The following is a 25,921-nucleotide window of genomic DNA, read 5'->3' on the forward strand; positions in this document are numbered from 1 at the left end:
CGTCACAGTTGGATACTTTCAAAACAACTCTATTTATGTGCCGAGCCAGGCGAAGTGGAGCAAAAACTCGAACCGCTTTAGGTGCAGAGAGACTGTCTCTCGGTGAGATGACCTCAAAACAAGAAGCTCATAGACTAACAATTGTTTAATTAGCTATTCAACCCATATATAAGAAACGTCTTACGGTGAGACCGTTTCATACAAGAATTTGTGGTCAAACTTAATGTTTCACATATTATTGTAAATGGTTGAAGTTAAAATGAGATTAAACTGGGGAAAACAATGTTTTACTATATACCAAGAAAGCATTGTAAATTTTCAAATGGAAGTCAAATTAGAAATACTACATTTTTTCCCATGAAATGATGGAAAATACAACCTGTTAGATCTTCAATGGAAACATCTATGAAACAAGAACCCATTACTCCTACATCAAATCTCAAGTTCCTGAGAAAAACTTCTGATGGAATATCATCTCCCAAAGCATAACTTATACCGTTGCGTCAAGTGTGTCGACACCATTTGCTTGTTCTATTCACTTATCGATGTTTTTCTCTGCGCCTCCGTTCCATTTCACAAGAAATCGCTGTGTACTTTACATTGATCTGACAATCTTCAGACGGCCCTTATTCTATCCACCCAATCCACACTTCGTCGACCCTTCTCAAACTGTAAATCAACGCTTTTTCGAGACTTGTCGTGGTATTCAACACTTCTACGAGACCTCTCTAACTGTTCAAAAGGAATGTTCAGCTTTTCAAGCTTATTGATGCTGCTGGCCTTGTAATCGTGTACTCTCAGTTTCTCAGGCCGGTCTATGCTTTTCCTCGGTTTCTCTCTTCTGTCGGTGCTTTTCCTTGAAGCATCATAACAGTCGATGCTCTTCCGAGAATTCTCAGGCTTGTCAACGCTTCTTCGTGAGATGTTGTGCCTTTGGGAGGGAGGCTTTTCTACCGTGGATACAAATTTCTTGAGATGCCGGATGTACTCCGGGAAAAGTTCCAAGTCACAATGACTTCCTCCTTTGAGCCACAGAGGTTCATATTTTTCTTGGGATAATTCCCACAATGTTTTACCATGAGAAAAGTCCACAACGTCATCAGCCATTCCCTACACGACATAACAGAGTAAAATAGGGTCTTGTTTAGCATCTTCTAACGCACAGTGATATTAGAATATGATGAAAAGCACGATTTTCTTAACAACAGTATAAATAAACTAGGGAAATTTGGTGTCCCTGAGTTTTTTTTTGACTTTTCCATGTGATAGACAAAATGTTATGTTTTTGGTTAAATTATGTACTTATTTCAATTGGATTTCGAAATACGTGCACAACTAGGATGTATAAGACGTTTTTTTTTCTTTTTTTGAAAACATGTCATTGGATTGGGTAAAAATAGCATTAAGTTAACAAAAAAAATTCCCTTTTGTCTACCATGCGGTAAAGTTGGAAGGTCAAGGTCACCACGTGTATTAAAAAATATTTGTCTGCCACGTGGCTAAAAGTTCGGGGTTACCACATGGAATTTCCGAATATACTATCAGTGTTTCATGTTTTCATATTTAATAAGGAAGTGATCGAGGATCAGGAAGTAAACAGAGAGGAAATAAACTGATGCTTACATGAATTACCAGAACAGGACACTTCACCAATGGGATTTTATCGATATTCTGCACATAAAAATCAAACATTTACCGATAGCACTCCATACAAAAATAACTTGTTCAGCAGAAAATGATAAGGCAATGATCGACTACCTTGTAAATGTCAAACCAGTAAGTTCGTTTAACAGGATACATGACTCTCAAGCCCGAAAGTATAGGACTATGAAGAACAACGGCCCTTAACCGTGGTAAACGAGAGGCAAGATCTAAAGTTGGCCCACTACCAACAGATTGACCATAAAGAATGATATTTTCCTGCTTAGCTCCATAGTTTTCTTCAAGACACTTGTATGCAGCTTCAATATCAGCATATGTGTTATTCTCTGTGGGCTGCCAAAAACAATACGAGGGTAAGCACTAAGCACTTAAGCAGCTCTACTTGGGCACTTAGTCCCCTTTCCGACAAAGTGAAACAAACCATTTCAAACGTTTTTGTCTTTCAAGAATAAACAAATTTGAAATTAAAGAAGAGATACCTTTCCCGTCGATTGCCCATATCCAGAGTAATCATACCTGCAATAACAAATTCATTTTCGCTCAGGCATAGTGCAAAAATGCAGTTTGGTCTACGATTGCGGTAGTGATCATGGTTATGCAATGATGGGGGTGTTGCACTTATTGTGCCACCAAATATTAACCAAGATCATGAGGTATCCCTTGAACCGGCCTAAGTCGCATTTTTTACTCTTTTACCATGGAAGTAGTATGAGTTCACCGTCTTAGATTAATCAAGTCATGACATTATTACTAAAATGTTTCAACTTTAAGGGTTTATAATCAAGGTAACATACTTAAATATATCACATAGGAATAATCCAAAATTTTAAAATTTTCCGAGTTAATTAGAGATTAATCTAAAACAAAATCAACATGTTTCGATTTATTCACGCTTGATTGTTTACATAGCTCATAATATTATTTATATAGGACAAAATAATCTACATTTGCTACAAAAGTCAGTCCAAAAAGAGGCACAAACATGTGTTTCATAAAACATCAACAAAATGAACATAGCAAAACTCCAAAGCTAGCAGCACTAAACAACAACAACCAATCGTTATTGTTGCTTGTTGTGAGCACAAAAAACATGCAAATGGAGCCATCCGCAATGCCCTCAACACAAAATCTTGAAACAAGTAAAAGAAGAGAGCCCCTCAACCACATTATTTTCAACTATCTTGTGTCAGGCCGTGACAATTCGTCACACAATCACCCCAAGGGCCCACTCGTTTGGATACACCCACAGGGCACCCGTAGGCTCGAGCCCATAAACCCACAGGTAATGAGCATTGGCTTGCATACACACTTGATCAGGTTTAATCTTTCCCAAACACCATACGGTATTAGAAAATTCACCGATCAATTATTATATACAAGTCTACAACCCACTCTTTTAGCGAATGTGAAGTATTTCCAACATCTTGAACCACAATCCTCAACTACATGGTGAAGATTCAACCCTTTCTCACAAGTCCAATATCCAACCCCTTCTAAATAGTAAGAGGATAATAGACAAATCAAATCTACAATATTCACAAGAGACCAAAATGACAAGCAGGAGAGAGACAACTCTTCCATGAACAGAAAAGGATAATTTGGACACTGAAAGACAATGGCTTGTCACTCACAAAGAGATCAAAGAAAGACAACCATAATTTCATTAGCATCCTGAAATTACTCCAAATAGTCCAACTTCACATCATTTAATTAAGAATATGATTAACACAACTAATTTGGCATTATAACAATTAAATTCTCATCTTTTAGCTAATGAACAAGATTAAGATCAGTCAAAGGGTAAAAGATTAGAACTAAATTTAGCAACACCTATAAATCTGACTAAATTAAGAAAGAACCCAAGTCAATAATCTCATTCTAATCACCAATTAAGCCCAGAAATCCAAAAAAATACAATGTAAAGCAAGAAAACACAAAGATCAAAGTTCATTTCAACCCATCAATATGTAATACAAGAAAACCAAAAATAATCAGAACCCATTTCTTGCATCTTTTTTACTCACAATCCCAAATATCCAAATCTCTGATCAAACTAGAAAAGAACATCAAAACATTCAATCACAATATTGAAATACAAAACAAATCACCAGCCACAAATCAACATTTTGCCAAATTTGGCATCAGTAAAATTGACAACACATCAAGAAAAGGGAGTAATAATTCCAAAAACTTAACAAGATAGAATAATTTGACCCATAAATCAGAAACCCACAAGCGAATAGTCAAAAACTACGAATTTAACTACACCAAAAATATTAAAGAAGTTACATACCCCATGATATTAACCTTCAAGTGAATGCTCAACTCAATAAAAAGCTCATACATCTGACCAATATCAGCAGCATTTCCATGAGAATAGAGCAAAGTAGAAGTAGACATAGGATACCTAACATACATAGCAACTATTTCAGTTCCTCTTCTTGTTGGGATCTTCAAAATATCAACATTTTCCCTATGTGGGTATGGTTCTAAAACCATTAAATTTGTTGTTTGATCTTTGACTACTTTATATGAAGGTGGATTTGGTGGGAAAAATGCAAATTTTGCAGCCATTGAAGATGTTACTCCTCCCATCTTTTCTCTTTTCTCTTTTCTCTTTTCTCTTTTCTCTCTTTTTTCTTGCTCTAAGAACTGAATCTAAACACAATGTTAGAGTTAATACATTCCTTTACTTTTCTTATGGGTATTTTCAATATTGGGAGTACAGAATACTCCAATTATTCTGTCATTTCTTTTGGGTAACTTTTTAATTTTGTAGGTTTATTTTCAATTTTAATTATAATCTTTGGGACATTTTTCTAATTATTTTGGTGGGAAAAGAGGAGTAGAAGGAGGTGTTAAAGATGGCGGAGAATGGAGATGGAGGGAAGGAGAAAGAGAGAGAAGGAAGAGAAGAGATGTTACCAAGTTGGCAATACAGTGTGGTCACATGTAAGGAAGTGGAGGTATTATAATTAATTTTTATTTTTATCTTTATTTTTTAAAAAATAAAAAAATAAAATTTCTTGTATTTTTATAGTACTTCTACTTCATAAGAAGGTGTTGACAAAATTGGACATAGGTTTTACAGGTTGTTCTTCACTTCTTGTAGTAAGTCATGTACACATGTCATTGTAGTTGGCTATGTAAGATTTGTGTGATTGTGTTTCATCTATTCCTCATAGTAGCTTGGTTACTAGATATATTTATAATTGATAGTGACATATTTAATAGAAAATTTTTACTATTAATAGCAAATATAATATAATAAAACGGAAAAAATATTTCACCACAATAAATAGTAAATTTATGTCCCAGTGAGTTTTGCAACAAAAATTATAAAAATGAATTTTGTACGGATTGTGAAAGAGTGTCGAAAAATAGATCACTAAGAGAATGATAATAAAACAAATTTTAACAACAATAAGAGGTGAACAAAGATTTATATGGTTTACCATTAATGTGATAGATACGTCTATTAGGCAAGAGAATTAATTTTATATTTTTACTACAAAGAAAAACACCATTTAATTATGAAACCTTTATTTTCTTAATATTTACAAATATATGAGAAAAAATTATAAAATCATAAATAAAAGATTTTTTTTTTTAGCAAATTGATTAAACAACTCTAGAATTAATTAAAAACCAAGTGAATACCTTTCCACAATGCCTAAAAGGCAAACCACATGATGGGATGATATTATAAACATAATTCTAGTTTGAAGTACCCTCCAAAGTCCAACTAATATTCTTTGAGTAAATCAACCGAGTCTTATAATAGTATTGGATGGTTTGATTTTATTTTGTTTCGAAATGATGGTTTGAATATTTTAGTAATTCAATGTTCTTGGCTTTTGCATAAGAATTTGAGGAGTATGTTGGTGACATTCAAGACAATTTCCTCGAGATAGGTTTTTATTGCTTTTTATTTCTTGTTCTTGTATATTAGTACTTTTTTTTATGGGTCTAGCTCCCGTTCCCACCTACTAAAAAATAAGTCTATGGAATGTAAAGGTGTCTATGGGATGTAAAGGTGTGATCAAGAAGTGTTAAGGAATCAATATGATATCAGAATTGAAGGTGATTTTTGAATATGATGTGGTTTACTTGCATATAATATTTAGTGGACAGTCTTTCTAATAACGTATGGTTTTAAAAAAAATTAATCTAATCAACATTTATTATTCGTGAATTTATGGGCCTATAAAATTAGAGAATAGATGTGTAGTCGAGATTTTTAAAAAAATAGGATTCATTATCGTAAAATTAAAGAAAATAAAGCAAAACCAACCAAACAATTAACCAATATCAAATACTGACAATTGCCTTCTTCATTTTATGTTTTACTATAAGTCTTGTACTACTCACAAAATTAAAATTTGGCATAACAAGAGGGAAAGCAAAAGCCTAAAGGTGTTCAAAGATGACTTAATGGCAAATTTTGCCCTCAATAATATTATTTTGGAATTTATTTTTCGTCTTACGTTGATGTAAAATTTATTTCCCATGATATCGTCTACGTAGGACGATATATAATTCTTTTTTATTTATCTTTTTAATAAAACCGCTATTTCAAAATGACGATTTCGTATTATTTTATTTAGCAAACCACTATATGAGATGGCGATGTTATTTAAACTATAATTTTGAATAAAAAATAAAAAATAAAATTGTGAACCGCCATTTTAGATGGTGGTTTTAACTATTTAAAATTTTTTAATAGGGAAAAAAAATCTGAACTCCTTATGCGGTAATGGGCTAAATTGCAACTTTGATTTGTTTAAATACGAAAGGCACGGAAACATTTCATTAAGAGTTTGGAGCGTAGGTGGTTGGAGTGCCCTTCATTATGTATTTGTGAATGTGGAATGCGGGTTTGAGAGCTATTTAGAGCACTTTGTTAAAATTTTGATCTTTTTAATTTTTTTTCAATTTACATCTTACAAACCATCATCTGAATTGGCGGTTTCCTGTCGACAAAAATAATATTAATCCAACGTGGACGGTATTGAGGGGAATATAAATCTATGTTACGTAAAATGGGAATTATTTTGTACAAAAATAATATTGTGGGAATAGACTCTATTTATGCCTGAAAAACAAATGCACACAATAATATAAAGAGTTACATCCGTCGTCCCAAACGAGTGTACATATTTCATCATGTGTTTAGGATAGAAGAGCTTGAAAGTTTATACTAAACATCATGAAGAAATTAGTCAATTACATGTTGGAGTATTTAACTGCGAGGAACCGATTATAGAGTGTGAGGAACTACAATTAAAAAAAAAATTTAGAATAGCTATTGTTTTAGACGGTAAATAATGGATTTTCAAAGTAGGAGGCCAAATTTTAATACCTTGCTCATGACCTTTAAAATATCAGGCACTATCCTAACCTTGCTCATCAAGGATTTCCCCTTCCAATCATCCACACTTGAATTTTTATATATGTTAAGTCATGTGACGAATGTTTACCAATTTAACAAGCTTAAAGCTTGCAATAAGTTGATCTGTAGACATTGTTATGTATTTTTTTTGGCTATTAAAGAAATATATTAACTCCAAAAAACTTTATTATAATCTAAGATACAAAAAGGAAAAAAAAATACCCCTAAACACAAAAAGAAGGTATAAACCAAACAACCCACTAACTAAAAAGACCAGCCAAACCAAGCCAAAAAAAAAAAAACTAAACAAACTATAACTAAAATATTACCAAACTAAAATCACACTCCTTTTAGTTTGAGTATTAATGACATAATGTTAGAATAACTAATTATCACATCATAGTTAAATAACTCAAAGTAACACTAGGTTGTGGTTGATACTTGATACACTACTAGTCTACTAGTACTCTCGCTAGTACTCGTATTAATAGAAGAATTTCACATGGTTGTCCTCAAAACATTTGTTTCTTAAATTTTGAACACTCAATTGAAATTAAAAAGTGGGCCCAACATATGTTGAAGATCCCAAGTTTAAAAAAGCTCACATGCAAATCAGAAGTAAGAAAAAAAGGCAGCTAAAATGCTAATTGATGACATCTTCATCAATAATGAAAAGCTAAAAGCTGAAAGCATGTTTGTTGTTCACTACAAATATGTTGCTGATTGAATCCAGGCAGTAGGCGTGTAGGAGTATGACAAAAATGCTACCAGAAAACTGCAGGGGACAGTGAACAGAGAAGATTACACATGTACATACACAGGCCCAGACCCAGGACCAGCCCTAGGCCCAATGGAAATGGTAGCAATTTGGTATGTAGTGTTTGGAAGGTCACAAATTCTTGTGAGTAAGCCGGCCAATAAAGGAAAATGTAGAGTAAAGTAGACATTAAGCTTTAATGGGTTGGATGTAAGAGACGTTTTTCAGAGAGATGGTCTCGTATAAGACCGGACACCGGCTGTTGGCAGGTAACCTTTAATTTGAGAGACGGGCCACTTTGGAAGAAAGAGCATGTTTGCCTTGGGCTATTTTATGGAAAGGGACATCACTCCTGTGGGCACACATTCTCATTGTTCAATTGCCCCCCTCGCATGATCTACCAAACAGATCTCTGTATTCATTAAACCATAAATTAACTTTGGTTTTGGTCCCACTTTCATACAAGTATTATATAATTCATCAACTCCCTAATTACTTACATTGCTACAAAAAACGCGCGTGTTAGATCGACCAACGCTTTTAGCCCTTTTCCGTGCCTAATAGGGGCTAGGAAATTTGCTGTTTAACATGACTTAAGCATCGACCTAATTAACAACGTATAATGTTAAAGCTCCTGAGTTGAGGTACTCTTTCACCACGCTCTTCTTTATAGGTACGAGTTACCGTCTTATTTCTCTACCCAGACCTGAGCATAGTTTTTTATGGGCGGAATACACTGGGTATGATGACGATGAATGCTAAAGCTCCTCTTATCAATGAACCAATAAATTTTTATTGCTCTAATAGTTACATTATATTAATTGTATATAAGCAAAGGACCAAAATAAAAAATATAGAAAAATTTATAACTTATTTTATTTATATCACCGTTACAAGTGTGGGAAAAGTCAAAGGAGATTGGCAGGAATTGGGCTTTTGCCAACTTCATTTAACTTCATCCATACCTGTAACAGTCTTAGTATGACATAAATAAAATAAGTTACAAATTTTCATAATTTTATCTCAAAAAATTCTACAATCAATTGACTTTGGCTGTAATACTTACAACTTGTCCGATCATAAGGCTCATTTCATACATAATGAATTAAGCATGAATGAGGCCAGGATGGTACCAAACATGAATAAATGATTTCTTTAGATAATTGGAGCTTGAAGATTGAAGTTCAATAATGGCTCCTTGAAAATGACTGGATGGTATTGGTAGGGTGACTTGCGTAGCATGCTGTTGTCTAAGAGAATGATTTGAAAGCAGCTAACAGGTCCATTTGATACGTGTTACCCGGAACCTACTTTATGCTTTACTCCGTGGGTCTTACTCATTTACTGTGCTCATTTCACATCATTATGAATTAGGATGTACAGAGTGTTTTCATCCAAATGATACAATATGAGTAATATCTTATGTTTAGGAATAATGATTTTATTTAAAAGTAAAATTTGATTTGATAGGTATGAACTTTGTCTCATTTGCTTTTAAGAGTTTAAACTTTTGTTTATCTTTTAAAAGACTCGAACTTTGGGACTCCGCTTTTAAAGTTTCCTCCGATTTTGATAACCTAGAATATCATGTTACCTTCTTCTACAACCTAATTTTTCATCTTATTTCTTCCATAAACCTTCACCATGGTCTCTTCATCTAATTTCTTCCTTAAACCTTCACCATGGTCTCTTCTTCTTCACTAGCTTTCACCTGCTACCGTGAAGATCACCGACGGCCATAGTGACCAACCCACCTTCAATTCGATTTCATGTATTATTTTGAATTTTGAAATCCCCAATTTCAAAAAGTTAGGGTTTCATTAATTTCAGATTTTAATTTCGATTGTCTTCGTCATATTCTTTTTTAATGTTTTTTTTTTGGGGTTTCTGGGTAAGTCTTCTTGGATGAGTTTGAAGTATATGGGTTTACAATTTTGAATCTTGTAGTTAGGTTATTTCTAAATTAATAGCTAATTTTATTCTGTTTTTCTTGGATTTTTTTTGATGATTAGTTATGATACTTCTAGTTAGAGTGAATTATAGTGTTGAGTTTTTTTGAAATCCCCAATTTCAAAAAGTTAGGGTTTTCAAAAGTTTTGTGAGTTGTAGTGTTGGGTATTTGTTAGAAATTGCCCAAATGGAACTAACAATGACAGTTATGTTTAAATGCTGAATTTTGATGCAGGAACAAGGAGTAGTTGTTCAATGTTTGGCCCAAAGAACATTAGTGAATTGTGATTTTGTAACCCCTAAATCTAAAACATGGTAGTTAGGTTTGCTAGTGCATTTTTTGTTGTAGGTTCTAAATCTTCTAAAAAAAGAAGAAGCCATTGATGAGGTAGAAGCGACCTGTTTTTGGAGAAGAAGAAACTTGTTCAACAAGTTAAAGTAAAAAGAACCTTTAAAAGCGGAGGCACCCCAAAGTTTGAGCCTTTAAAAGATAAACGAAAGTTCGAACCTTTAAAAGCAAATGAGACAAAGTTCATACCTTTCAAATCAAAATTTTCTATTTAAAAATGTACTATTAGTTTAAATTTAATGTTTGACAAATAAAAAAAAAATAGATTAGAGCTAATTTTCATATTGTTTTAAAAGTATTTAAAGTTGAGAATTTAAGAACAATATATGTCATTTTCAAATTTTTCAAGGTGTTCATGTTAGGATACATTTAGGTTGTGAGATATATTTTGGTGAATATTTGGTAAATATTTTGTATATATCTTGTTAGGAGTTTTTTTTGACATGTTAGGTTAATGTTGTAAGCCTATATATTTGTGTTTAATGGTAAAGGCTCGTTAAGTCATTTCTCCTAATTGTGTTTATTGATGTTTAATATGGTATCAGAGCCTCTAAATTAGAGATTTTTTTTTGCAACCTAAATGAATTTAAAATTATAACTGAACCTAACAATTCAATAGAATTGACAATCCGATATCTACATGACCTTATAATTGAACCTGACTTTGAATTGATTTCAACACGAACTTAAAATTATATAAAACTAATGTGGACTTAAGATTCAATTTCGAACTGACCCGAATCACTTGACCAGAAATTAAATCATTAATCCAAATAAACATCTCTAAATTCTTAATTTTTGATTTCATAATTGAAATCTACAATTTGAAATAAATTATTTGTTCCCAAACACTACTTGGATATTTTTATGATGGCTTTACAATTCCTTTTAGGTACATAATAAGACTAACAGAAGGAGAGTGGTAAAAAAAGGAACAAGTGAGCAATCAAAATCGCATCAAGATTTCTCTTTTGAAAATAGATATATACTCCAAACTAGACAAATCCCGATTTTCTCGTTTAACAGTTCTTAATTAACCATGTTTTAATTTAAAAGTTGTTTGTGGATTAGTATTTTTGAGTTTCACAAGCTGTCGATCAGCAGAGTTTGAGGTTACTTTGAGGTTGCTTTTGTTAGCCATGAGCTTTCGTTGATGCGAAGCATCATATTTCTTTTTTTATATTATTAATTGACTTGTTCAAATTTTGTTAATCGACATTTATTTTAGTTATTAAACGAAAATAAATAATGTGCCTCCATTTTTTGAGTTTTTGTAAGGAAAGAAGTAGATGGAAAAAAAAAGAGGAGCATGAAAAAGTCGCCCCTATGCAGAATTGAACTACAGACCTTCAGTTTACAAGGCTGACGCTCTACCACTGAACTATAGGAGCTTCTTTGCTATCAATTTATATTAAGTAAATAATATTTTGAAAATTGATGTATTAGGAATAAAAGGCAACAAGGGAAAGGGGCGCCATTTCCATTTTTGAGTAATTTTGCTGCAATTGAATTCAACTTTCTTTGCTCCAAAAATGGAGGAAACCTTTGATCCTGTAAGTTTAATTTCTTCTAATACGTCAGTTGTCCTTCAATTCTTATCCTCAATTGTTGTTTTAAATATATTGATTTGGATTAAATAGGACCTAATTCACGCCATTTTTAAGCTCATCTGGCGCAGAAAAGCCCTAGGTTCTCTCTCCCTCTTTCTTGTCCTTGCTGCTTAAATTCAATCATGATATTTTTATATTTTTATTAAATTAATAGTTAATTTGATTAATTAATACGGTTTCGTGATTGCAGAAAGAGAAAAGAATGAAGGCATTGATACCATGGACGCTGAGGTGAATTGCGTCTATTTTCCATTTTCGTTATAGTATTGTATCTCAAAATCTCTTTAAATTTGTGCTAAATTATGTCATCACTGATTTTGTTTTTTAAATAGGAGATAAAATGTTGAATTTTCTGCATTTAGGTTCTGGTAGTTTGGATAAAAGGTATATCATGTATGTTTGAAGCTATTAACACTTGAAATCTTCAATTTGGATGTAAAAAAGGATCAAACTCCTCAGATTGGCTATATTTGATGCAATGAGGATTCACTTGAACAAGCTTTTATAAAATATAGTGGAATTTACACTTGAATCCTTCTTATTCTTCATTTTGTTGAGGATGAACTTGTAATATCTTATTTAATAGCGATTTAAGGAGTTTGGAATGGGGACTACTATCGTATATTAGTAAAATGATCCCTTTGAGAATCTTAATTAACGTAGGGGAAGCAACTTCAATTCTTTTTTCTTGTTCATTACTTGATTGAGATGCAGTAATGAATCTATTTCTTTGTTCTTTGCCAATAAATCTGAAATTTTTATTACTCGAACCAATTCTTGCAGGGTAACCTTATAATATGTGCAGCATACATTTATATGTGACTCACTGTTTCCTCACATTTATTGGCGAACCAGTTTAGCTGTGAAATTTGAAGTAATCTGTTCATGTGATACTTTGCAAAGAATGAAGTGTTCATGAGCTAATCAATATTCTTAATTGTCTTGATCCTTGCAACAGTTAGGCTTTTGACTTGTTAATTATTCTCTGCTTTTCTATTCTTGAAATGCAATAAGCATCACAGACTTTTCTGTTTCATTATATAATTTTGTTTCTTAAACTTTGATGCTTCAACTGGTGGAATGTGATTGACGTTTAATTAGTTGCTCATAGCATATGAACCATATGCAAGCGCATATAATATTAAATTTTAAGTTATAATTATTTTTGCAAAAATATCTATCTTCACATATTACACAGATAACATTGACATTTGAGTTGTGACATGTGTTAATATTTGCTGCAGGGAGCACCTGGGACTGCGAAAAAGGCTCGGCCAACATCTGGTACAAAACTTTACAGTCATGCTCTTTAGTGTTTTCAATTAGCCTACAAAGTATCTTTCTTCTGGAGCTATGTGACAGTTTAGAAACGTATTCATTAATGCTCACTGTCTTTGCCAAATGAATCTCCAGTCTTCTCTAGGATAGTAACTTGAAATGCGTTTAAAGATTTGTTTAAGACTCTTAAGCCTATCGAAAACTTGATATCATATATAGGCGTATAGAATCTTTCCTATTATGTTTTTTCTCCCACAAAGATGCTTAGATGTAATATATAAACAGAAATACACAATGAGATAAAAATCACCGCACTACAATCCTAGTATGAAGAATGTAGATCAATGAATTGTGTTTGGAAAGAACAAAAAAAAAAAAAAATTCAGCAGGTAAGTAAGAATGAATTTGAGTAATAAATTGTGTGGCAAAAATGTATATGTGATTAATATGATGAGTTTCTCACCCTATGCACTCTATTTAGAGTAATGGCATGTGTTCGTTACTTTTGAAGAGGCACAAAAAAATACTTACACTTGAATATATACGATATACATGCATTCAACTAAGTGTAACATCGACTCACTAACAAAAGTGCAGAACAGAGGTTGCTCGGATGATGGCCCCATGCTTGAACAAGCACAAGGGCTTCTTGAATGACCATCCAATTCCTAGAACATACATACTACCTATCCCTTCCGACCTTCTGTCTCCTTTTTGCACATTTTGCTAAGAAGAGTACTTTAATGCTCGGGTGAGCATTTCTCCATTACGTAGCCTTTAGGTATATTTTCTAACATACTCTTATTGTTCAACACTCCCGTTGTACCTTCTTGGTTACCCCAATTGCTTTCTGTGTTAGCTTCTTTGTAAACGCTGGGCCATATTCAAACATGCGGAGGTGTATCTGTTTGTCTTCTAATGCTTGTGCTGATTGTAGTAAACTTGGCAACTTCACAGCATTTTAATTTTGCTATGTTTCAAAACTTTTTCCTTTGTGAAGTCAGAAAAATGTTGTCATTTTCTTGAATACAAGTCCATATGATTTCAGAATTCGGTGTCATAACTCATATGTGGGCGTGGACTTCACTAGTTCACTTCCTATGTGTTATACCTTCCTGCTTATTTGTTTGTTCATTCTGTTGGTGTGCATTTGTTACTTATGTATTTGATATATTCAGCCACTTAAAAGACAGATGGTCAACTGATTGGAATTGGTATTATTGAACTTTCTGGAAAGTATCTCATGATGCATACCATTAGATGGTTGGAGTTACTCCATATAGATGTTGACAGATCATGTCAGTCATTAAAAATAGTTTTTAGACCCAGCCTCCAACTTGTAATTTTCCTTCTCATTATGTGGTCGTCAAAGGCAGCAGGAGGAGGGGGTCTGCTGCTTGCTCTGTATTATTATAGCTATGTAATTTAAGATCATTATCTTCTTGTGTCATTAATTTGGATAGAACTTATAGATTCATGGATCCTTGTATGCATTACATTGACTCATTAATTTATCGCAGCAGCGAATGCGACTGCCGTGAAATTGAGTTGTGAGCTACTCCGAATCTTTATCACAGGTTTGTTTTGTTGAAGTTTCTTCTATCTTCTTTCACTTGCAATAGCCAATTGTCTTGCTGTTTCGAAAATGTCACTCAAGCCGTAATCTGTATCCAGAGGCCATTCAAAGGGCTGCTGCTATCGCCGAAACAGAAGGTCTTAACCACATAGAAGGAACCCATTTGGAACGCATTCTTCCACAACTACTGCTGGATTTTTAATGCAATATGAGGACAACTTTTTGTACAATCCAAAAAATTGATTTAGAGTGAGGAAAAGTTAGCAGCATCTGATCTTTCTTACCTAGATGTTTCTATACCTGTTAAAATGTTCGTTCAATTTTGCTTAATAATAGCAGCATCGTTGCAAAATTAAGCTGTTTGTAATTTGGTTTCCTCGTGATTTGTGAATAACTCTTCATTTGACACCTGATTGTGCTTATCAAAGAAAGGTTCAAGTATTTTCATTTATCAAAAATAGCAGTATTTATATGTTGCACTAGGAATTATATGGATGTCTTTGATTCAAATACATAACGATCAACACTAGCAGTATATATGCTGTACATGTTCAGATACACTAGATGTTTCTTCCTATTGTAGAATACTTGCTGTGTCTGCCGCCATTCCTATAGAAGACGTAGCTTAAACTAATTTGACTTATTTGAGACAACATACCCTTGATAGCCTTACTTTTAGGCCGTTGTTAGGATCATCAAGGATGTAATTGCAAACAATTTTTAGGGGTAATTTACTATGCTATTGTAAATAGATCAGGGGCTAGGCTGTTCTGATCAGGCAAGACAGGTTTACTCTAAATTTAGGGGTATGGAATTTTCAGGACATACCTTGTTTATCAGCTCAAGGTTCATTGGTTCGATTTGGTTATGTTAGAAAGAAACAATCTTTAATACATTACTACGCCATTACTTGGCAGAAAACACATTACACTAGTTGGGTGTTTCTTTGATCTTGCAAATTTAGAAAGAAACAATCTTTAATTCATTACTACTCCATTACATTATACTCAGCAGAATACTTGCACACATTAGTCTAAAACTCGATCTTTGCTTATACACATTGCAGCTTAATGGAGTTGGTGAGAAGCTAACATATAGCAGCTCCTAAAGAAAGCATACTTTAAAACATAGAAATGTTGAACCTAAGGCAAAACTATTTGAATTAACTGCATGAAATTGAATAATAATTATGGTTTGAAGAAATGACAGGTTTATTCAGAGCAGCAGCGATACATGAAGTACTTCTCCATCGCCTTTCCACATTCTGCGCACATTACTCTCTCGGGAATTCCACCTTCAACTCCTGGGAGTATGAGCCTATTGCAGTGATGTGGAGTATGAAGCTGCTGCAAATGATCCCTTAAAGCAGGTATGAACCCTTTCATCCTTGCATTTTCATCCCACTCGTGAAACATTTGAAGGCATTGTAAAATCATGTCTCCTTTGGCTCGGGCCGTTTCAGTTGACCCGAACCACATTGTAGCCCATCCTTGGTCACTCCCGTCAAAGCTTAGTACTGTCATTACCTCTTGCATTATGATATCAGTCTCAACATTCTTCCCGTGTTGCATTTTCGAGTATAACATGCACTCAAGCCTAGTCCAAAAGTACCAAATTGAGGTTAAGTCCGGCCAGTAATGGCTAAGCTGTTCTTGGTTTATGATGTTTGTGATTTTCCTCATTCGCTCCTTTGCATTGCTTTTTCCGACATAGACTAGCTCTAAGTCGATTCCTAAACTGTGTGCTACTTGTTTTGCAGTGCTAGTGAATGTTCTTACCCAATCTATGTCTTCGCCTCCATACACACAAATGTGCTTTTCTTGTTCAATCTGAGAAAGACAACATGAAACATAAAACTTACATATTAAAGAGTTTTACGAGTTTCGAGGTAAAATGGTAGAGAAAATACCCAATGAAGAATGTTAGGATCAATGGCATCTACTAAGAGTTCAAGTCTCCAAGTCTCATCTCTCCAAAGAGCTTCCTCCTTCATAGCAGTAAAAGGAAAGGCCATATTTCCCCAAATCAAGAACATATGAAGGGCATTCGGGTTAGCCACTTTGCCTTGAGGGTCCAACACAACAAGAATCATCCGTTTCGCAAAGCGCCAAACCTCCTTGATATACCTGATTGCTGCAGGCTCCATAATCTTGGGGTGGATCAGAGTGTGCCAGGACATCATGGACTGCAGCTGCTCAAATTTTTGCTCGTGTGCCTCGGTCCAAGGGACAGACTTGTCTATTATAGGTACCCAAACAATCTCGTATTGGAACTCGGGTCTTGCCCTTGATTCTCTGTAAATGTGGTCTAGAATCATTAGTTCTTCCATGGAGACATCTAGATCTGAGATGAGTAACAGCACTGTCTTTCTTCTGAGTGCTTCAACATGAACCTGTTCATGACATAAATGTCGAAATTGAACAACGAATTACTATCACTGTCCCCGTGAATTGGCATCATTTCCAAAAAAGGAAATGTACAAACGAAAATAGAAAGTATTGCAGTCAAAGTTAACCTTTGATTTGCTATTGCCATCTACAAGAGGTTGTATGTCATCCTTCATGTATATCAAATGCCTTAAAATCCTGACATTGTCAAGCTGGGGTAACTCAAACACACGCACAAGATTGTTGTATGCCTCTATGTGTTTCTTTTCATCTGCAGTTTTCATTAATTTATCAGAATTTCAATTTTTAATTCGAGTAAATCGATAATACTAATTGAAATGAGGGGCACTCACAACACCAAGATCAAGATTTGAGGTTGAGAAATGGGTGTCTATGGAGCAAGCAAAGAGCTAGACTAAACATGCAAGTATATAATGATGCAAAGTAAACAAGATGATAAAAACAATATTGGTCCGTCCCACATGCTTTGCCTCGTTACTCTTTTTGGACATAACTCCACTGATAGATTCCGTTAAGAATATCATCATGGAGGGTTCTCGTCAAAACAATTTTACTGGTTGTACTGATTCTTGCTAATTAAAACCTTTTTTCTAAATTTATATTGTTTTTAGTTCTTTATAAACTGATGTGCTTTTTAATCAACTTTGATTCTATTTTATACTATATTTAGCTGAGAACGAACAAGTGCGAACAAACCTATATGCTGATAGCAAAGAGCAAGTTGTTGCATGAGATGATCGTGAATATTTTTCTCCTTATGAGCCAAGCTCGAAAGCTCCCACGCTTCTGTGGTTGATGTAATATACCTAGTCGAAACATAAGAATATTTACTTAACACGAAGAATAGAACAGAACTAGTTGCTGATCTTATGAATGTTGTCAATAAAAAAACGACTTACTCATTGCTCATGCCAATTAGGCTAGCGATCTGAGTCGCACAAGCCACCACACTCCTAATAGTCCAATAAGCTGCTGTTGGAATGTGAGTCATAGCAACAGATAAAGGCGGTTGATCAGGCGAGATGTATTGACGAGGCAGATGCCTGAACTCCAAGATCCTCTTGGTTACATCCAACATCGCCTCAATTAGATTGTTGAGCGCTTCAAATCGAGATTTCAGTGCATTAGAATGCTCTATCAAGTCGGGCAGCTGCTTGAGGACAGCAACAGACTTGGCAAGAGCATGAGTTGCGTAGAGCTGAATCACCAACCCGAATTCTCCATAGGCTATTGCCAACGCTGCAAGAGCTATCGCTACTTTAGCATCCCAGGAATAGTTTGAAAGCATGTTCAGAAGTGACATTGTCGTTGCATGTGCGTCTCCTCCTCCGGAGCACTTGCATGTTATCTGCATTAAAAGTTAGCGGAAATTTGATGTGATGACATAGTCCGAAAGATTAGGGTCTTAGGAAGATGAAAACATGAGTATGAAATGGAATGATGTTACCTCACAAGAGACCTTTTGAATGATATAAGCTAATGTTTCAAGCATTCCATTTCCATCCATGACGGCTTCACTAGTCTTATCTTCCAAGGAATCACTATGTGCAGGATGTTCCCCCTGCATATATATTTAACTTATTTCTTAATACAACATTGTAATTAACAATCATCCATATTTTGCTCCAAACAAACAATACAAATTCTTGTAAGACACGGTCACTTTGAGAAACCATCTCTAATTGGACCGACCTATAAAAGAAAATGCAGAGTAAGTTACTCGGTAGGCATTAAGGATAATGTAAGTAAGCATTTAAGATATTATAAGTACTGCATGCTTACTCGGTGGGCATTAAAGATACAGTAAGTAGGCATTAAGGATATAGTAAGTAAATATTAAACTTTAATGGTTGGGCCTAAGAGGCGTATTTCAGAGAGACGGTCTCTCGGGATACCAGCTAAACAAACAACTAAATATAATAAAAGTGCCTGAAATGGATAGAAAAATACATGAACAGTAGGGGTGGCGCGCCTAAAGACATCCTCAACAACGTCAAGAATGGGCCTAACATCCACCTCTCGGCCATCAGGGGCATGGGTGCCTTGGATCTGCTTGAGCATGGTGCTGTCATCGGACGCTGCAAACATCCGACGGTCACCCCTGCCCATGTGTCTATGTGATGGTGCTGCTACTGGTGCACTTGACATGTTACTTGTACTATTGACCAACACACAGTTCACTTGAATTTTAATTACTAGAATGAGTAAACTGTTCTATATTCTTCATAAGCTAGTGAGCACTACATTATATAGTGATGAAAAAAATCTTTGAATCAAGTTCCTTACTTGCAAATTTGATAAAAACAAAGTTCCTTACTTGCACAGAACCTAAAGCCATGCATAAGATAAGGTATAGGTAGTGTTGCTGGTCCCTTGGACGTCTTTTCAGCGTCATTAAATTTAATCATCATCATAAACAACTCATTTCATATTATTATTTAATAGGAGTAAAATTATGTATATCCAACCCTCTCAAACTCCTCGTAATTGAGAGTCATTTATTTAACATTGGAATAATAGAATGTTGTTACATCGTAAGTTCGCACCATTTTTTCAGTTTGTCTCATTTTCATTTTTGTTCATGACGCACGCTTTTTTTTAATTTTTATCCACATATTTAATAACCTTTTTTTATCTCATCCACACATTTCTCTCATTATTGCACAAAATTTGTTTTTGTCTCAATTTAATTTCTCCACCAAATACTTATAAGACAATTTAGTAAAACTGAACATGTAAGAATTATTAGGAATGCACAAGTGCTTTTTGAATGTTTTAGATAAAGAGCTTATCTGATCATTAAAGGTTTAATTACATGAAAATCCCTGAACTTTATACAACTATGGTTGAAAGTCATCAAGTTTAGTAGCTCAAGTCCTTTGCCTCTAAAGTCACCATAAATCCATGATAGTAGCAAGTAAAAATGTAAAAAAAAAAAATATTTTATGGGAAAATGTAAAATGTATTGATAAGATGATAAAGTAAATTGATGTATGGAAAGAGTAAATAAACATATATATATATATATATATATATATATATATATATATATATATATATATATATATATATATAATATATATATATATATATATATATATATATATATATATATGTATATATATATATATATACATGTATATATATATATATATATATATATATATATATAATAAAAAGGGCTTGAAACATAGCAAGTGATACGCTCTAAATCTATGCTTTATAACACAAATAATTACTATGTAATTTTTGAATTGCATCAAAGAAAAATTGGTGTATTTTTAAGAAAATAATAATAAATAATGAGGGAGAATAAATTATGTTGATGAAATTTATAGAGAGTTAAAATATATCAATAAGATTAAAAAAAAATAATAAATCATGATCAAAAAGTAAAAATTATGCAAATTAAGCAGAACGAATCAAAATGTTTAAAGTGAAACATAAGTATAATTTAAACTCAAAATACGAGGAATAATACTGTTGGCTTTTCTTTGAGGTCATTATTCTTTGCTTATTTGAGAATTGAGATGGTCTCATGGTCCTATTAAACTAGGTAGCATATAAAGGTGACAACTATTGATAAGACACCGACGCAAAAGAAATTGTTCAATACAAGTATGAAGTATCTCAATCTCAATAGGTGTAGTGTAGTTATTGGTAGGCTGAAGTTAGGAGTTTAATTTACCCAATTTTTATAATTCGCCACCCTTTTCATTTTTTCGCCACCCCCTAGTAAATTACCATATTGCCCTTAGTTTTTGAAAAAATTACAATTATGCCATTAAAATTAAAATTTTCTATATAAACCACACTCACACTAAAAATACTCTCACCACAACAAAAAACCAACATACAAAAGCAAAAATTGGGAGCAAAAATTAAGTTCAATCCGGAATTTATCAATCGAGGTAAGTTATTTGTAATTAAATTTTAAAAAAAAAAAAAAAAAATAGGAGTCGCCCAGATCTGGGCGACTCCTATATATATATATATATTTTTTTTTTATTTTTTCCGTATGTATTTTGTTAATTTTATTATTATTAATTTAATTATTATTATTATTGTATTGTTATTTTTGTTAATATTAAATATATGTTAATGTTATTATTATTAATTTTATTATTATTATTGTGATTGTTAATTTTGTATTATTAAATATATGTTAATGTTGTTATTATTAATTTTATTATTATTATTGTTATTGTTATTTTTATTTATTATTAAATATATGTTTATGTTTTGTTTTATAAATTATTAGTTTAAATTTGTATGTTGTAATGTTTATTTATTTTTTTTTAGTAAGTGTATATATATGTTATTTATATTTCACGGAAAAAAAAAAAAAAAAAAAAAAGAAAATGAGTTGCCCAGATCCGGGCGGCTGGACCCCGGTTCAGTCGCCTAATTTTAGGCGACTGAACCGGGGTCCAGCCGCCCGGATCTGGGCGACTCATTTTCTTTTCTTTTTTTTTTTTTAATTTTTTGTATATTTTGGAGTAATAAATTTAAAAATTGAAATTTAAAAAAAAAAAACTGATTATTATATATATATATATATATATATATATATATATATATATATATATATATATATATATATATATATATATATATATATATATATATTATTTTTTCCTTATATTTAGGAAAAATATATTTAAAGTTTGAAATTTAAAAAAAAAACCTGATTTTTATTAATAAATTTATATATTTTTTTTAATAAAATGTTAATATTGTAAATAATTTATTTATTTATTTATTTTAAATTTTTTTTTTTCCGTTTATTTAGGAATAATAATTTTAAATTTTGAAATATAAAAAAAAACATGATTATTATTAATAATTTTATATATTTTTTTTAATAAAATGTTAATATTGTACTTAATTTTGGAAAAAAAAAGGTGATTATTATTAATAATTTTTTTGTTTTTTTTTTTTTAAAAAAAGGTGATTATTATTATAAATATAATTTTTTTTTTATGTTATTACTGTTATTGTGATAGTTAATAATAATTTAATTTTTTGTTGTTATATAATTGTTTATGTTTGTATTATTAATTAATTATTTTGTTTTTTATGTTATTTTTTTCCATATTTTATTTATGATTATTATGTTTTTAGAAATATTATTATTTATAATATTGAATGAAACCGTAAAAAATTGTAGAAAATGGCTGGTAATCAAGGAAAAGGAAAGGGTTTTTTTAGGCAATTGTTGAGAGGTAATAGTTCTAGGCCTACCTTACTCAGAGGGGACCCGCATGAGAGGGGGGTCACGGGTTCTGCTAGGAGGGCTAGGCAGGAAGAGGCGGCCAGACACAGTGTGGCCCAAAGGTCGAGTACGCTGAACCAAGTGCGTACTCATTTTGATGACCAGGCTGATAGCCTCCAGAGTAGTTGGGGGGTTTATAGTGATGATGATAATGATGCTGATGATGTTCAGTTCCAAGCTCCTGAGCCTGCCCCATTGGACTGGACTATAGTTCGTGGCCCCGACGGCAGATTTGCCCGTGGCGGCCCGAGTTCTTCCGCCGCATCTGAGCGTGCAGGAGTAAGTTTTGTCGATAATGAGCCGCCACGGGGCAGGCCCTCACAGTCCACTAACACGGACTGGTTAGTGACATCACCCCAGCCCGGGGGGGCGACAGATACGCGACTGATCCCTAGCTATGGCGGGCACATAGCTAAACTTATTTATGACGGCTCCGAGCGTACGCCTCCGATTCTGGAGTGCCGTATTAGGAAGAGACCGGTGGAGTCCATCATCGGACTGAGGGATATGTCCGATGAGCTAGTCGATTTTCTACCTTCCACTTCCCTCGGTCGACTACCGATCATTATGCACCAGCACATCGACTCTGCTTTGATATCGGCGTTCGTCGAGAGGTGGCAGCCGGATACGAACACCTTTCACATGCCCTGGGGAGAGATGACGATTATGTTGCACGACGTGCAACGCATATTGGGCATTTCTATTGATGGTTCTCTGCCGGCTGAGCCTTCGGAGGCGGAGTGGGAGGTTGGTATCACCAATCTGGTCGGCGAGCCTCTGTCTGAGCTTCGACGTAAAGGTTCATTCACCAGCGGATGCATAAGCGTTGCTGAACTGATGCGGCTGTGTCATAGGTCGCAGGCCTTGGATACCCAGACCAAAGCGTACTACATGGCTGTCATCGGCTCTACCTTGTTGGCGGATAAGACCAGGACTGGCATGCGACCTCACCCGATAGTTGTCGTCAACGATGATGAACAGGACGTGGCCTGGGGTGCGGTGACCTTGGCGTTCTTGTACAGGCAGCTCGGAATGGCATCTAGGGCTGGTTGCAAGACCATTGCTGGATGCCTCACATTGCTCCAGACATGGATCTATGAGTACTTCCCCGCTTTCCGCCCTCATCCTCGCCGAAATGATGTGCCAAACACTAGGGCGGAGATGTGGACGCCGAAGAAAGTAGGTCGTGAGCTGGACAGGTTGATGGAGTTCCGCAAGGTTCTGGACTCAATGACAGAGACTCAGGTATTTTACATTACATTTTGTCATGCATGTTGTTTTTTATTTGTAGGAAATTTTTTTTTAACTTGGCCTGTATGCAGGTTGAATGGACTCCCTACAATTTTTCTGCTGCTGCGTTGCTGAATGAGCACCCACGCACCACAGTCATCGGGGGTATCACCTGCTTTGATGTTGTGGAGGTGTATTTGCCGGAGCGGGCATTGCGACAGATTGGGTTCGTGCAGTCTATTCCTCCAGCTCCTATTAGACCAACCAAGGCTCTTCGACCGGCACACGGAACCTACTCCGTGACCTTTCCTTCTTCTGCTGCTGCATTTGTGGAGGCGTGGAGTAGGTTCCCCTACAGTGCCCGCCTTGTAGAGCAGGGACTTCGACGGGCTACTGTTCCTTCAGAGACTGAACCTAATTACGTTGAATAGTTTAGAGTGTGCTTGCACCCGTACATATCCCGAGACGAATTGCTGGCTTCCGGTCCTGGTCCTGGTCAGAGCAGATCTGATTACGTGAGTTTTATTATCAATTTTTTTTCAAGTTTTTTTTTTAATCAATTAATAACGCACATTGTCCTTTTGTGTTTTCAGTTCGCGAAAGAATGGGTCAGTCGATTCTCTCCAGTGGCAAGACTACCTACGCGGATTGCGGATTTGAACTCCCGTCAACGACATGCGTTAGAAATATACCTTAATGATTGTAGAGATTTATATGATGAATGGCAAACTGATCAAGGGCAAGGCCCTGAATAGTCTGTACTGAAACTATTTTACATTATTTATTGCATTTATTTTCGTCAATGATTGCATTTAATTTACATAAATATACACACTAACCCGCGGGAAGAAGATCTAGACCCTCGACCACGAGAAGATGATCGGCTATATTCAAATGAACTTTTTCTCCTTCTCATGTTTTTACTAGTGCTTGGTCTTCCCTTTCTCGGTGGACTAGCGTAAGGCTCAGGTATATCCGCACCATCTGGGTGTAATTCATATTCAAGTACCTCAGCCATTCGGCGAACAAAAGCGGGATCAGATTTAAGGACTTCATCGACCAGAGATTCAAAGTACTCTTTGTCATTGGCGTTCGCGTTTCGTACTTCTTCATTGGGTTCGTCTCCTACCTCTGTGTACCTCAAAGTACTCCAGAATTCATGAATGTCATCCAAGTACAAAGCACCATGTGATCCAATGGTCATTTGTAAATAACATGCACACGGCAATCCATGGGTTTTTTGAAGTACACAACCGCATTTGTTCAATACAAAATCACCCAGTTCTAACATGCGGTTAAACTCATTCTGGATCTGTTCCAAGGCATAGAGAGACACGTGGCGATATAGAGGTCTAAAGAAATACTGTCGTAGCGTTCTTGGTACATAAGTCATGGATTCCTGTAGCGATTGTCGGATTTTAGCTTGTTGATTTGTAATCTGTGCGTGCGCCCTTTTGAAAAGGGTATCGAATGAGCTATTACCGTTACCAAGGTAATACTTAAAAGACGAGTGTTGGCTTTCCACTCTGCTGGTAGTATGGTTACCCAAGTGTAAACAATCATTCGTCCACGCACGCACAAATTTCTCTCTAAGTGGAATCCATGTTCCAGTCAAATACCGAACGACCCTTCGGTTCCTAACCGACCACGTACTGACGATCCCTTCCCATCTCTTTTCATATTCCCGGATCGTAGCACTTTCAACCAAGGGGTTCCATCTACTTTTCCTGAATAACTGCCCTTGTTGATTTTTCTTGCCGCCGCACAACTTGTCCACCATGTTCTCAACATCGTTGCCAATATGCCAGGTGCATAACAAATGACGTACATCTACATAAAACAAAACAGTGAACGTAATTAAGACATTATCAATAGATATAACCACAATAATGAACTCACAAAGCGTTTTTACCTGGGAAGACGTCACGAATAGCTGCAGATAAACCTTCGTCACGATCGGTTACAATGACGTTAGGAGTCTGAGCAGTGCCAAAAATATCTCTCAATCCCTGCAGCACCCACGAGTACGACACAGCCGCCTCATCTCGCATCAAACAAAACGCAACCAAGAAGTTGTGATTTGTTGGCGTCATTTCGATCACTTCACATAGTGGCCACTTTGGTTTGTTCGTTTTGTACGTTGTATCTATCAGCACAACATACGGCCACGTACGTATCATTTGGATTGAAGTAGGATTTGCAATTAAAAGTCTGCTCAAGTGCCCGTCATTATCCAACTCTGTCCAGACCACATAATTATGTTCTGTGGCCATATGAAGACAGTGTTGAAGGGGAGTCCTGCCCTCCATTTCATCTCATCTCTCCTTATTGATTGCCTAATATTATATATCTGATTCATACTAGCATAAAAACCAGGAAAATTATCTCTAATAGAATTCATAATAAAGGCCGGTTGCATTCCGGTTGCACTAAG

At 34.7% G+C, this 25,921-nt stretch overlaps 3 protein-coding genes and 1 non-coding gene across 5 annotated transcripts; 1 reads left to right on the top strand and 3 right to left on the bottom strand.

The window, feature by feature from the left end:
* Window positions 1-265: 265 nt before the first annotated feature.
* On the bottom strand, window positions 266-4,711 carry LOC130812976 (uncharacterized). Its single transcript, XM_057678646.1, has 5 exons — window positions 3,956-4,711; window positions 2,142-2,178; window positions 1,759-1,995; window positions 1,624-1,671; window positions 266-1,110 (listed from the first exon to the last, which is right to left on the bottom strand). The coding sequence occupies exons 1-5, from the start codon at window positions 4,255-4,257 to the stop codon at window positions 616-618; spliced, it is 1,119 nt and encodes a 372-aa protein (XP_057534629.1). The 5' UTR covers window positions 4,258-4,711; the 3' UTR covers window positions 266-615.
* A 6,718-nt stretch (window positions 4,712-11,429) lies between these two features.
* TRNAT-UGU (transfer RNA threonine (anticodon UGU)) lies at window positions 11,430-11,501 on the bottom strand. Its single transcript has one exon. It is a non-coding gene; the product is annotated as a tRNA-Thr (tRNA).
* Window positions 11,502-11,558: 57 nt separating this feature from the next.
* On the top strand, window positions 11,559-15,431 carry LOC130812978 (protein MHF2 homolog). 2 transcript variants are annotated; one of them, XM_057678648.1, is made up of 6 exons: window positions 11,559-11,663; window positions 11,751-11,799; window positions 11,911-11,951; window positions 12,965-13,004; window positions 14,519-14,575; window positions 14,673-15,431. In XM_057678648.1, the coding sequence occupies exons 1-6, from the start codon at window positions 11,643-11,645 to the stop codon at window positions 14,774-14,776; spliced, it is 312 nt and encodes a 103-aa protein (XP_057534631.1). In that variant the 5' UTR covers window positions 11,559-11,642; the 3' UTR covers window positions 14,777-15,431. The 2 variants fall into 2 exon arrangements, with proteins under 2 accessions (XP_057534631.1, XP_057534632.1); XM_057678649.1 differs by having other exon boundaries at window positions 11,569-11,663; window positions 14,522-14,575.
* Window positions 15,432-15,533: 102 nt separating this feature from the next.
* Window positions 15,534-19,194, bottom strand: LOC130812977 (protein SIEVE ELEMENT OCCLUSION B-like). Its single transcript, XM_057678647.1, has 7 exons — window positions 18,933-19,194; window positions 18,430-18,543; window positions 17,882-18,330; window positions 17,679-17,788; window positions 17,090-17,232; window positions 16,484-16,966; window positions 15,534-16,403 (listed from the first exon to the last, which is right to left on the bottom strand). Exons 1-7 carry the CDS (start codon window positions 19,128-19,130, stop codon window positions 15,786-15,788), a joined length of 2,115 nt encoding a protein of 704 aa, XP_057534630.1. The 5' UTR covers window positions 19,131-19,194; the 3' UTR covers window positions 15,534-15,785.
* Between the last annotated feature and the right edge of the window lie 6,727 nt (window positions 19,195-25,921).

Source organism: Amaranthus tricolor, chromosome 5 (assembly GCF_026212465.1).
Source record: "Amaranthus tricolor cultivar Red isolate AtriRed21 chromosome 5, ASM2621246v1, whole genome shotgun sequence".
NCBI lineage: Eukaryota > Viridiplantae > Streptophyta > Magnoliopsida > Caryophyllales > Amaranthaceae > Amaranthus > Amaranthus tricolor.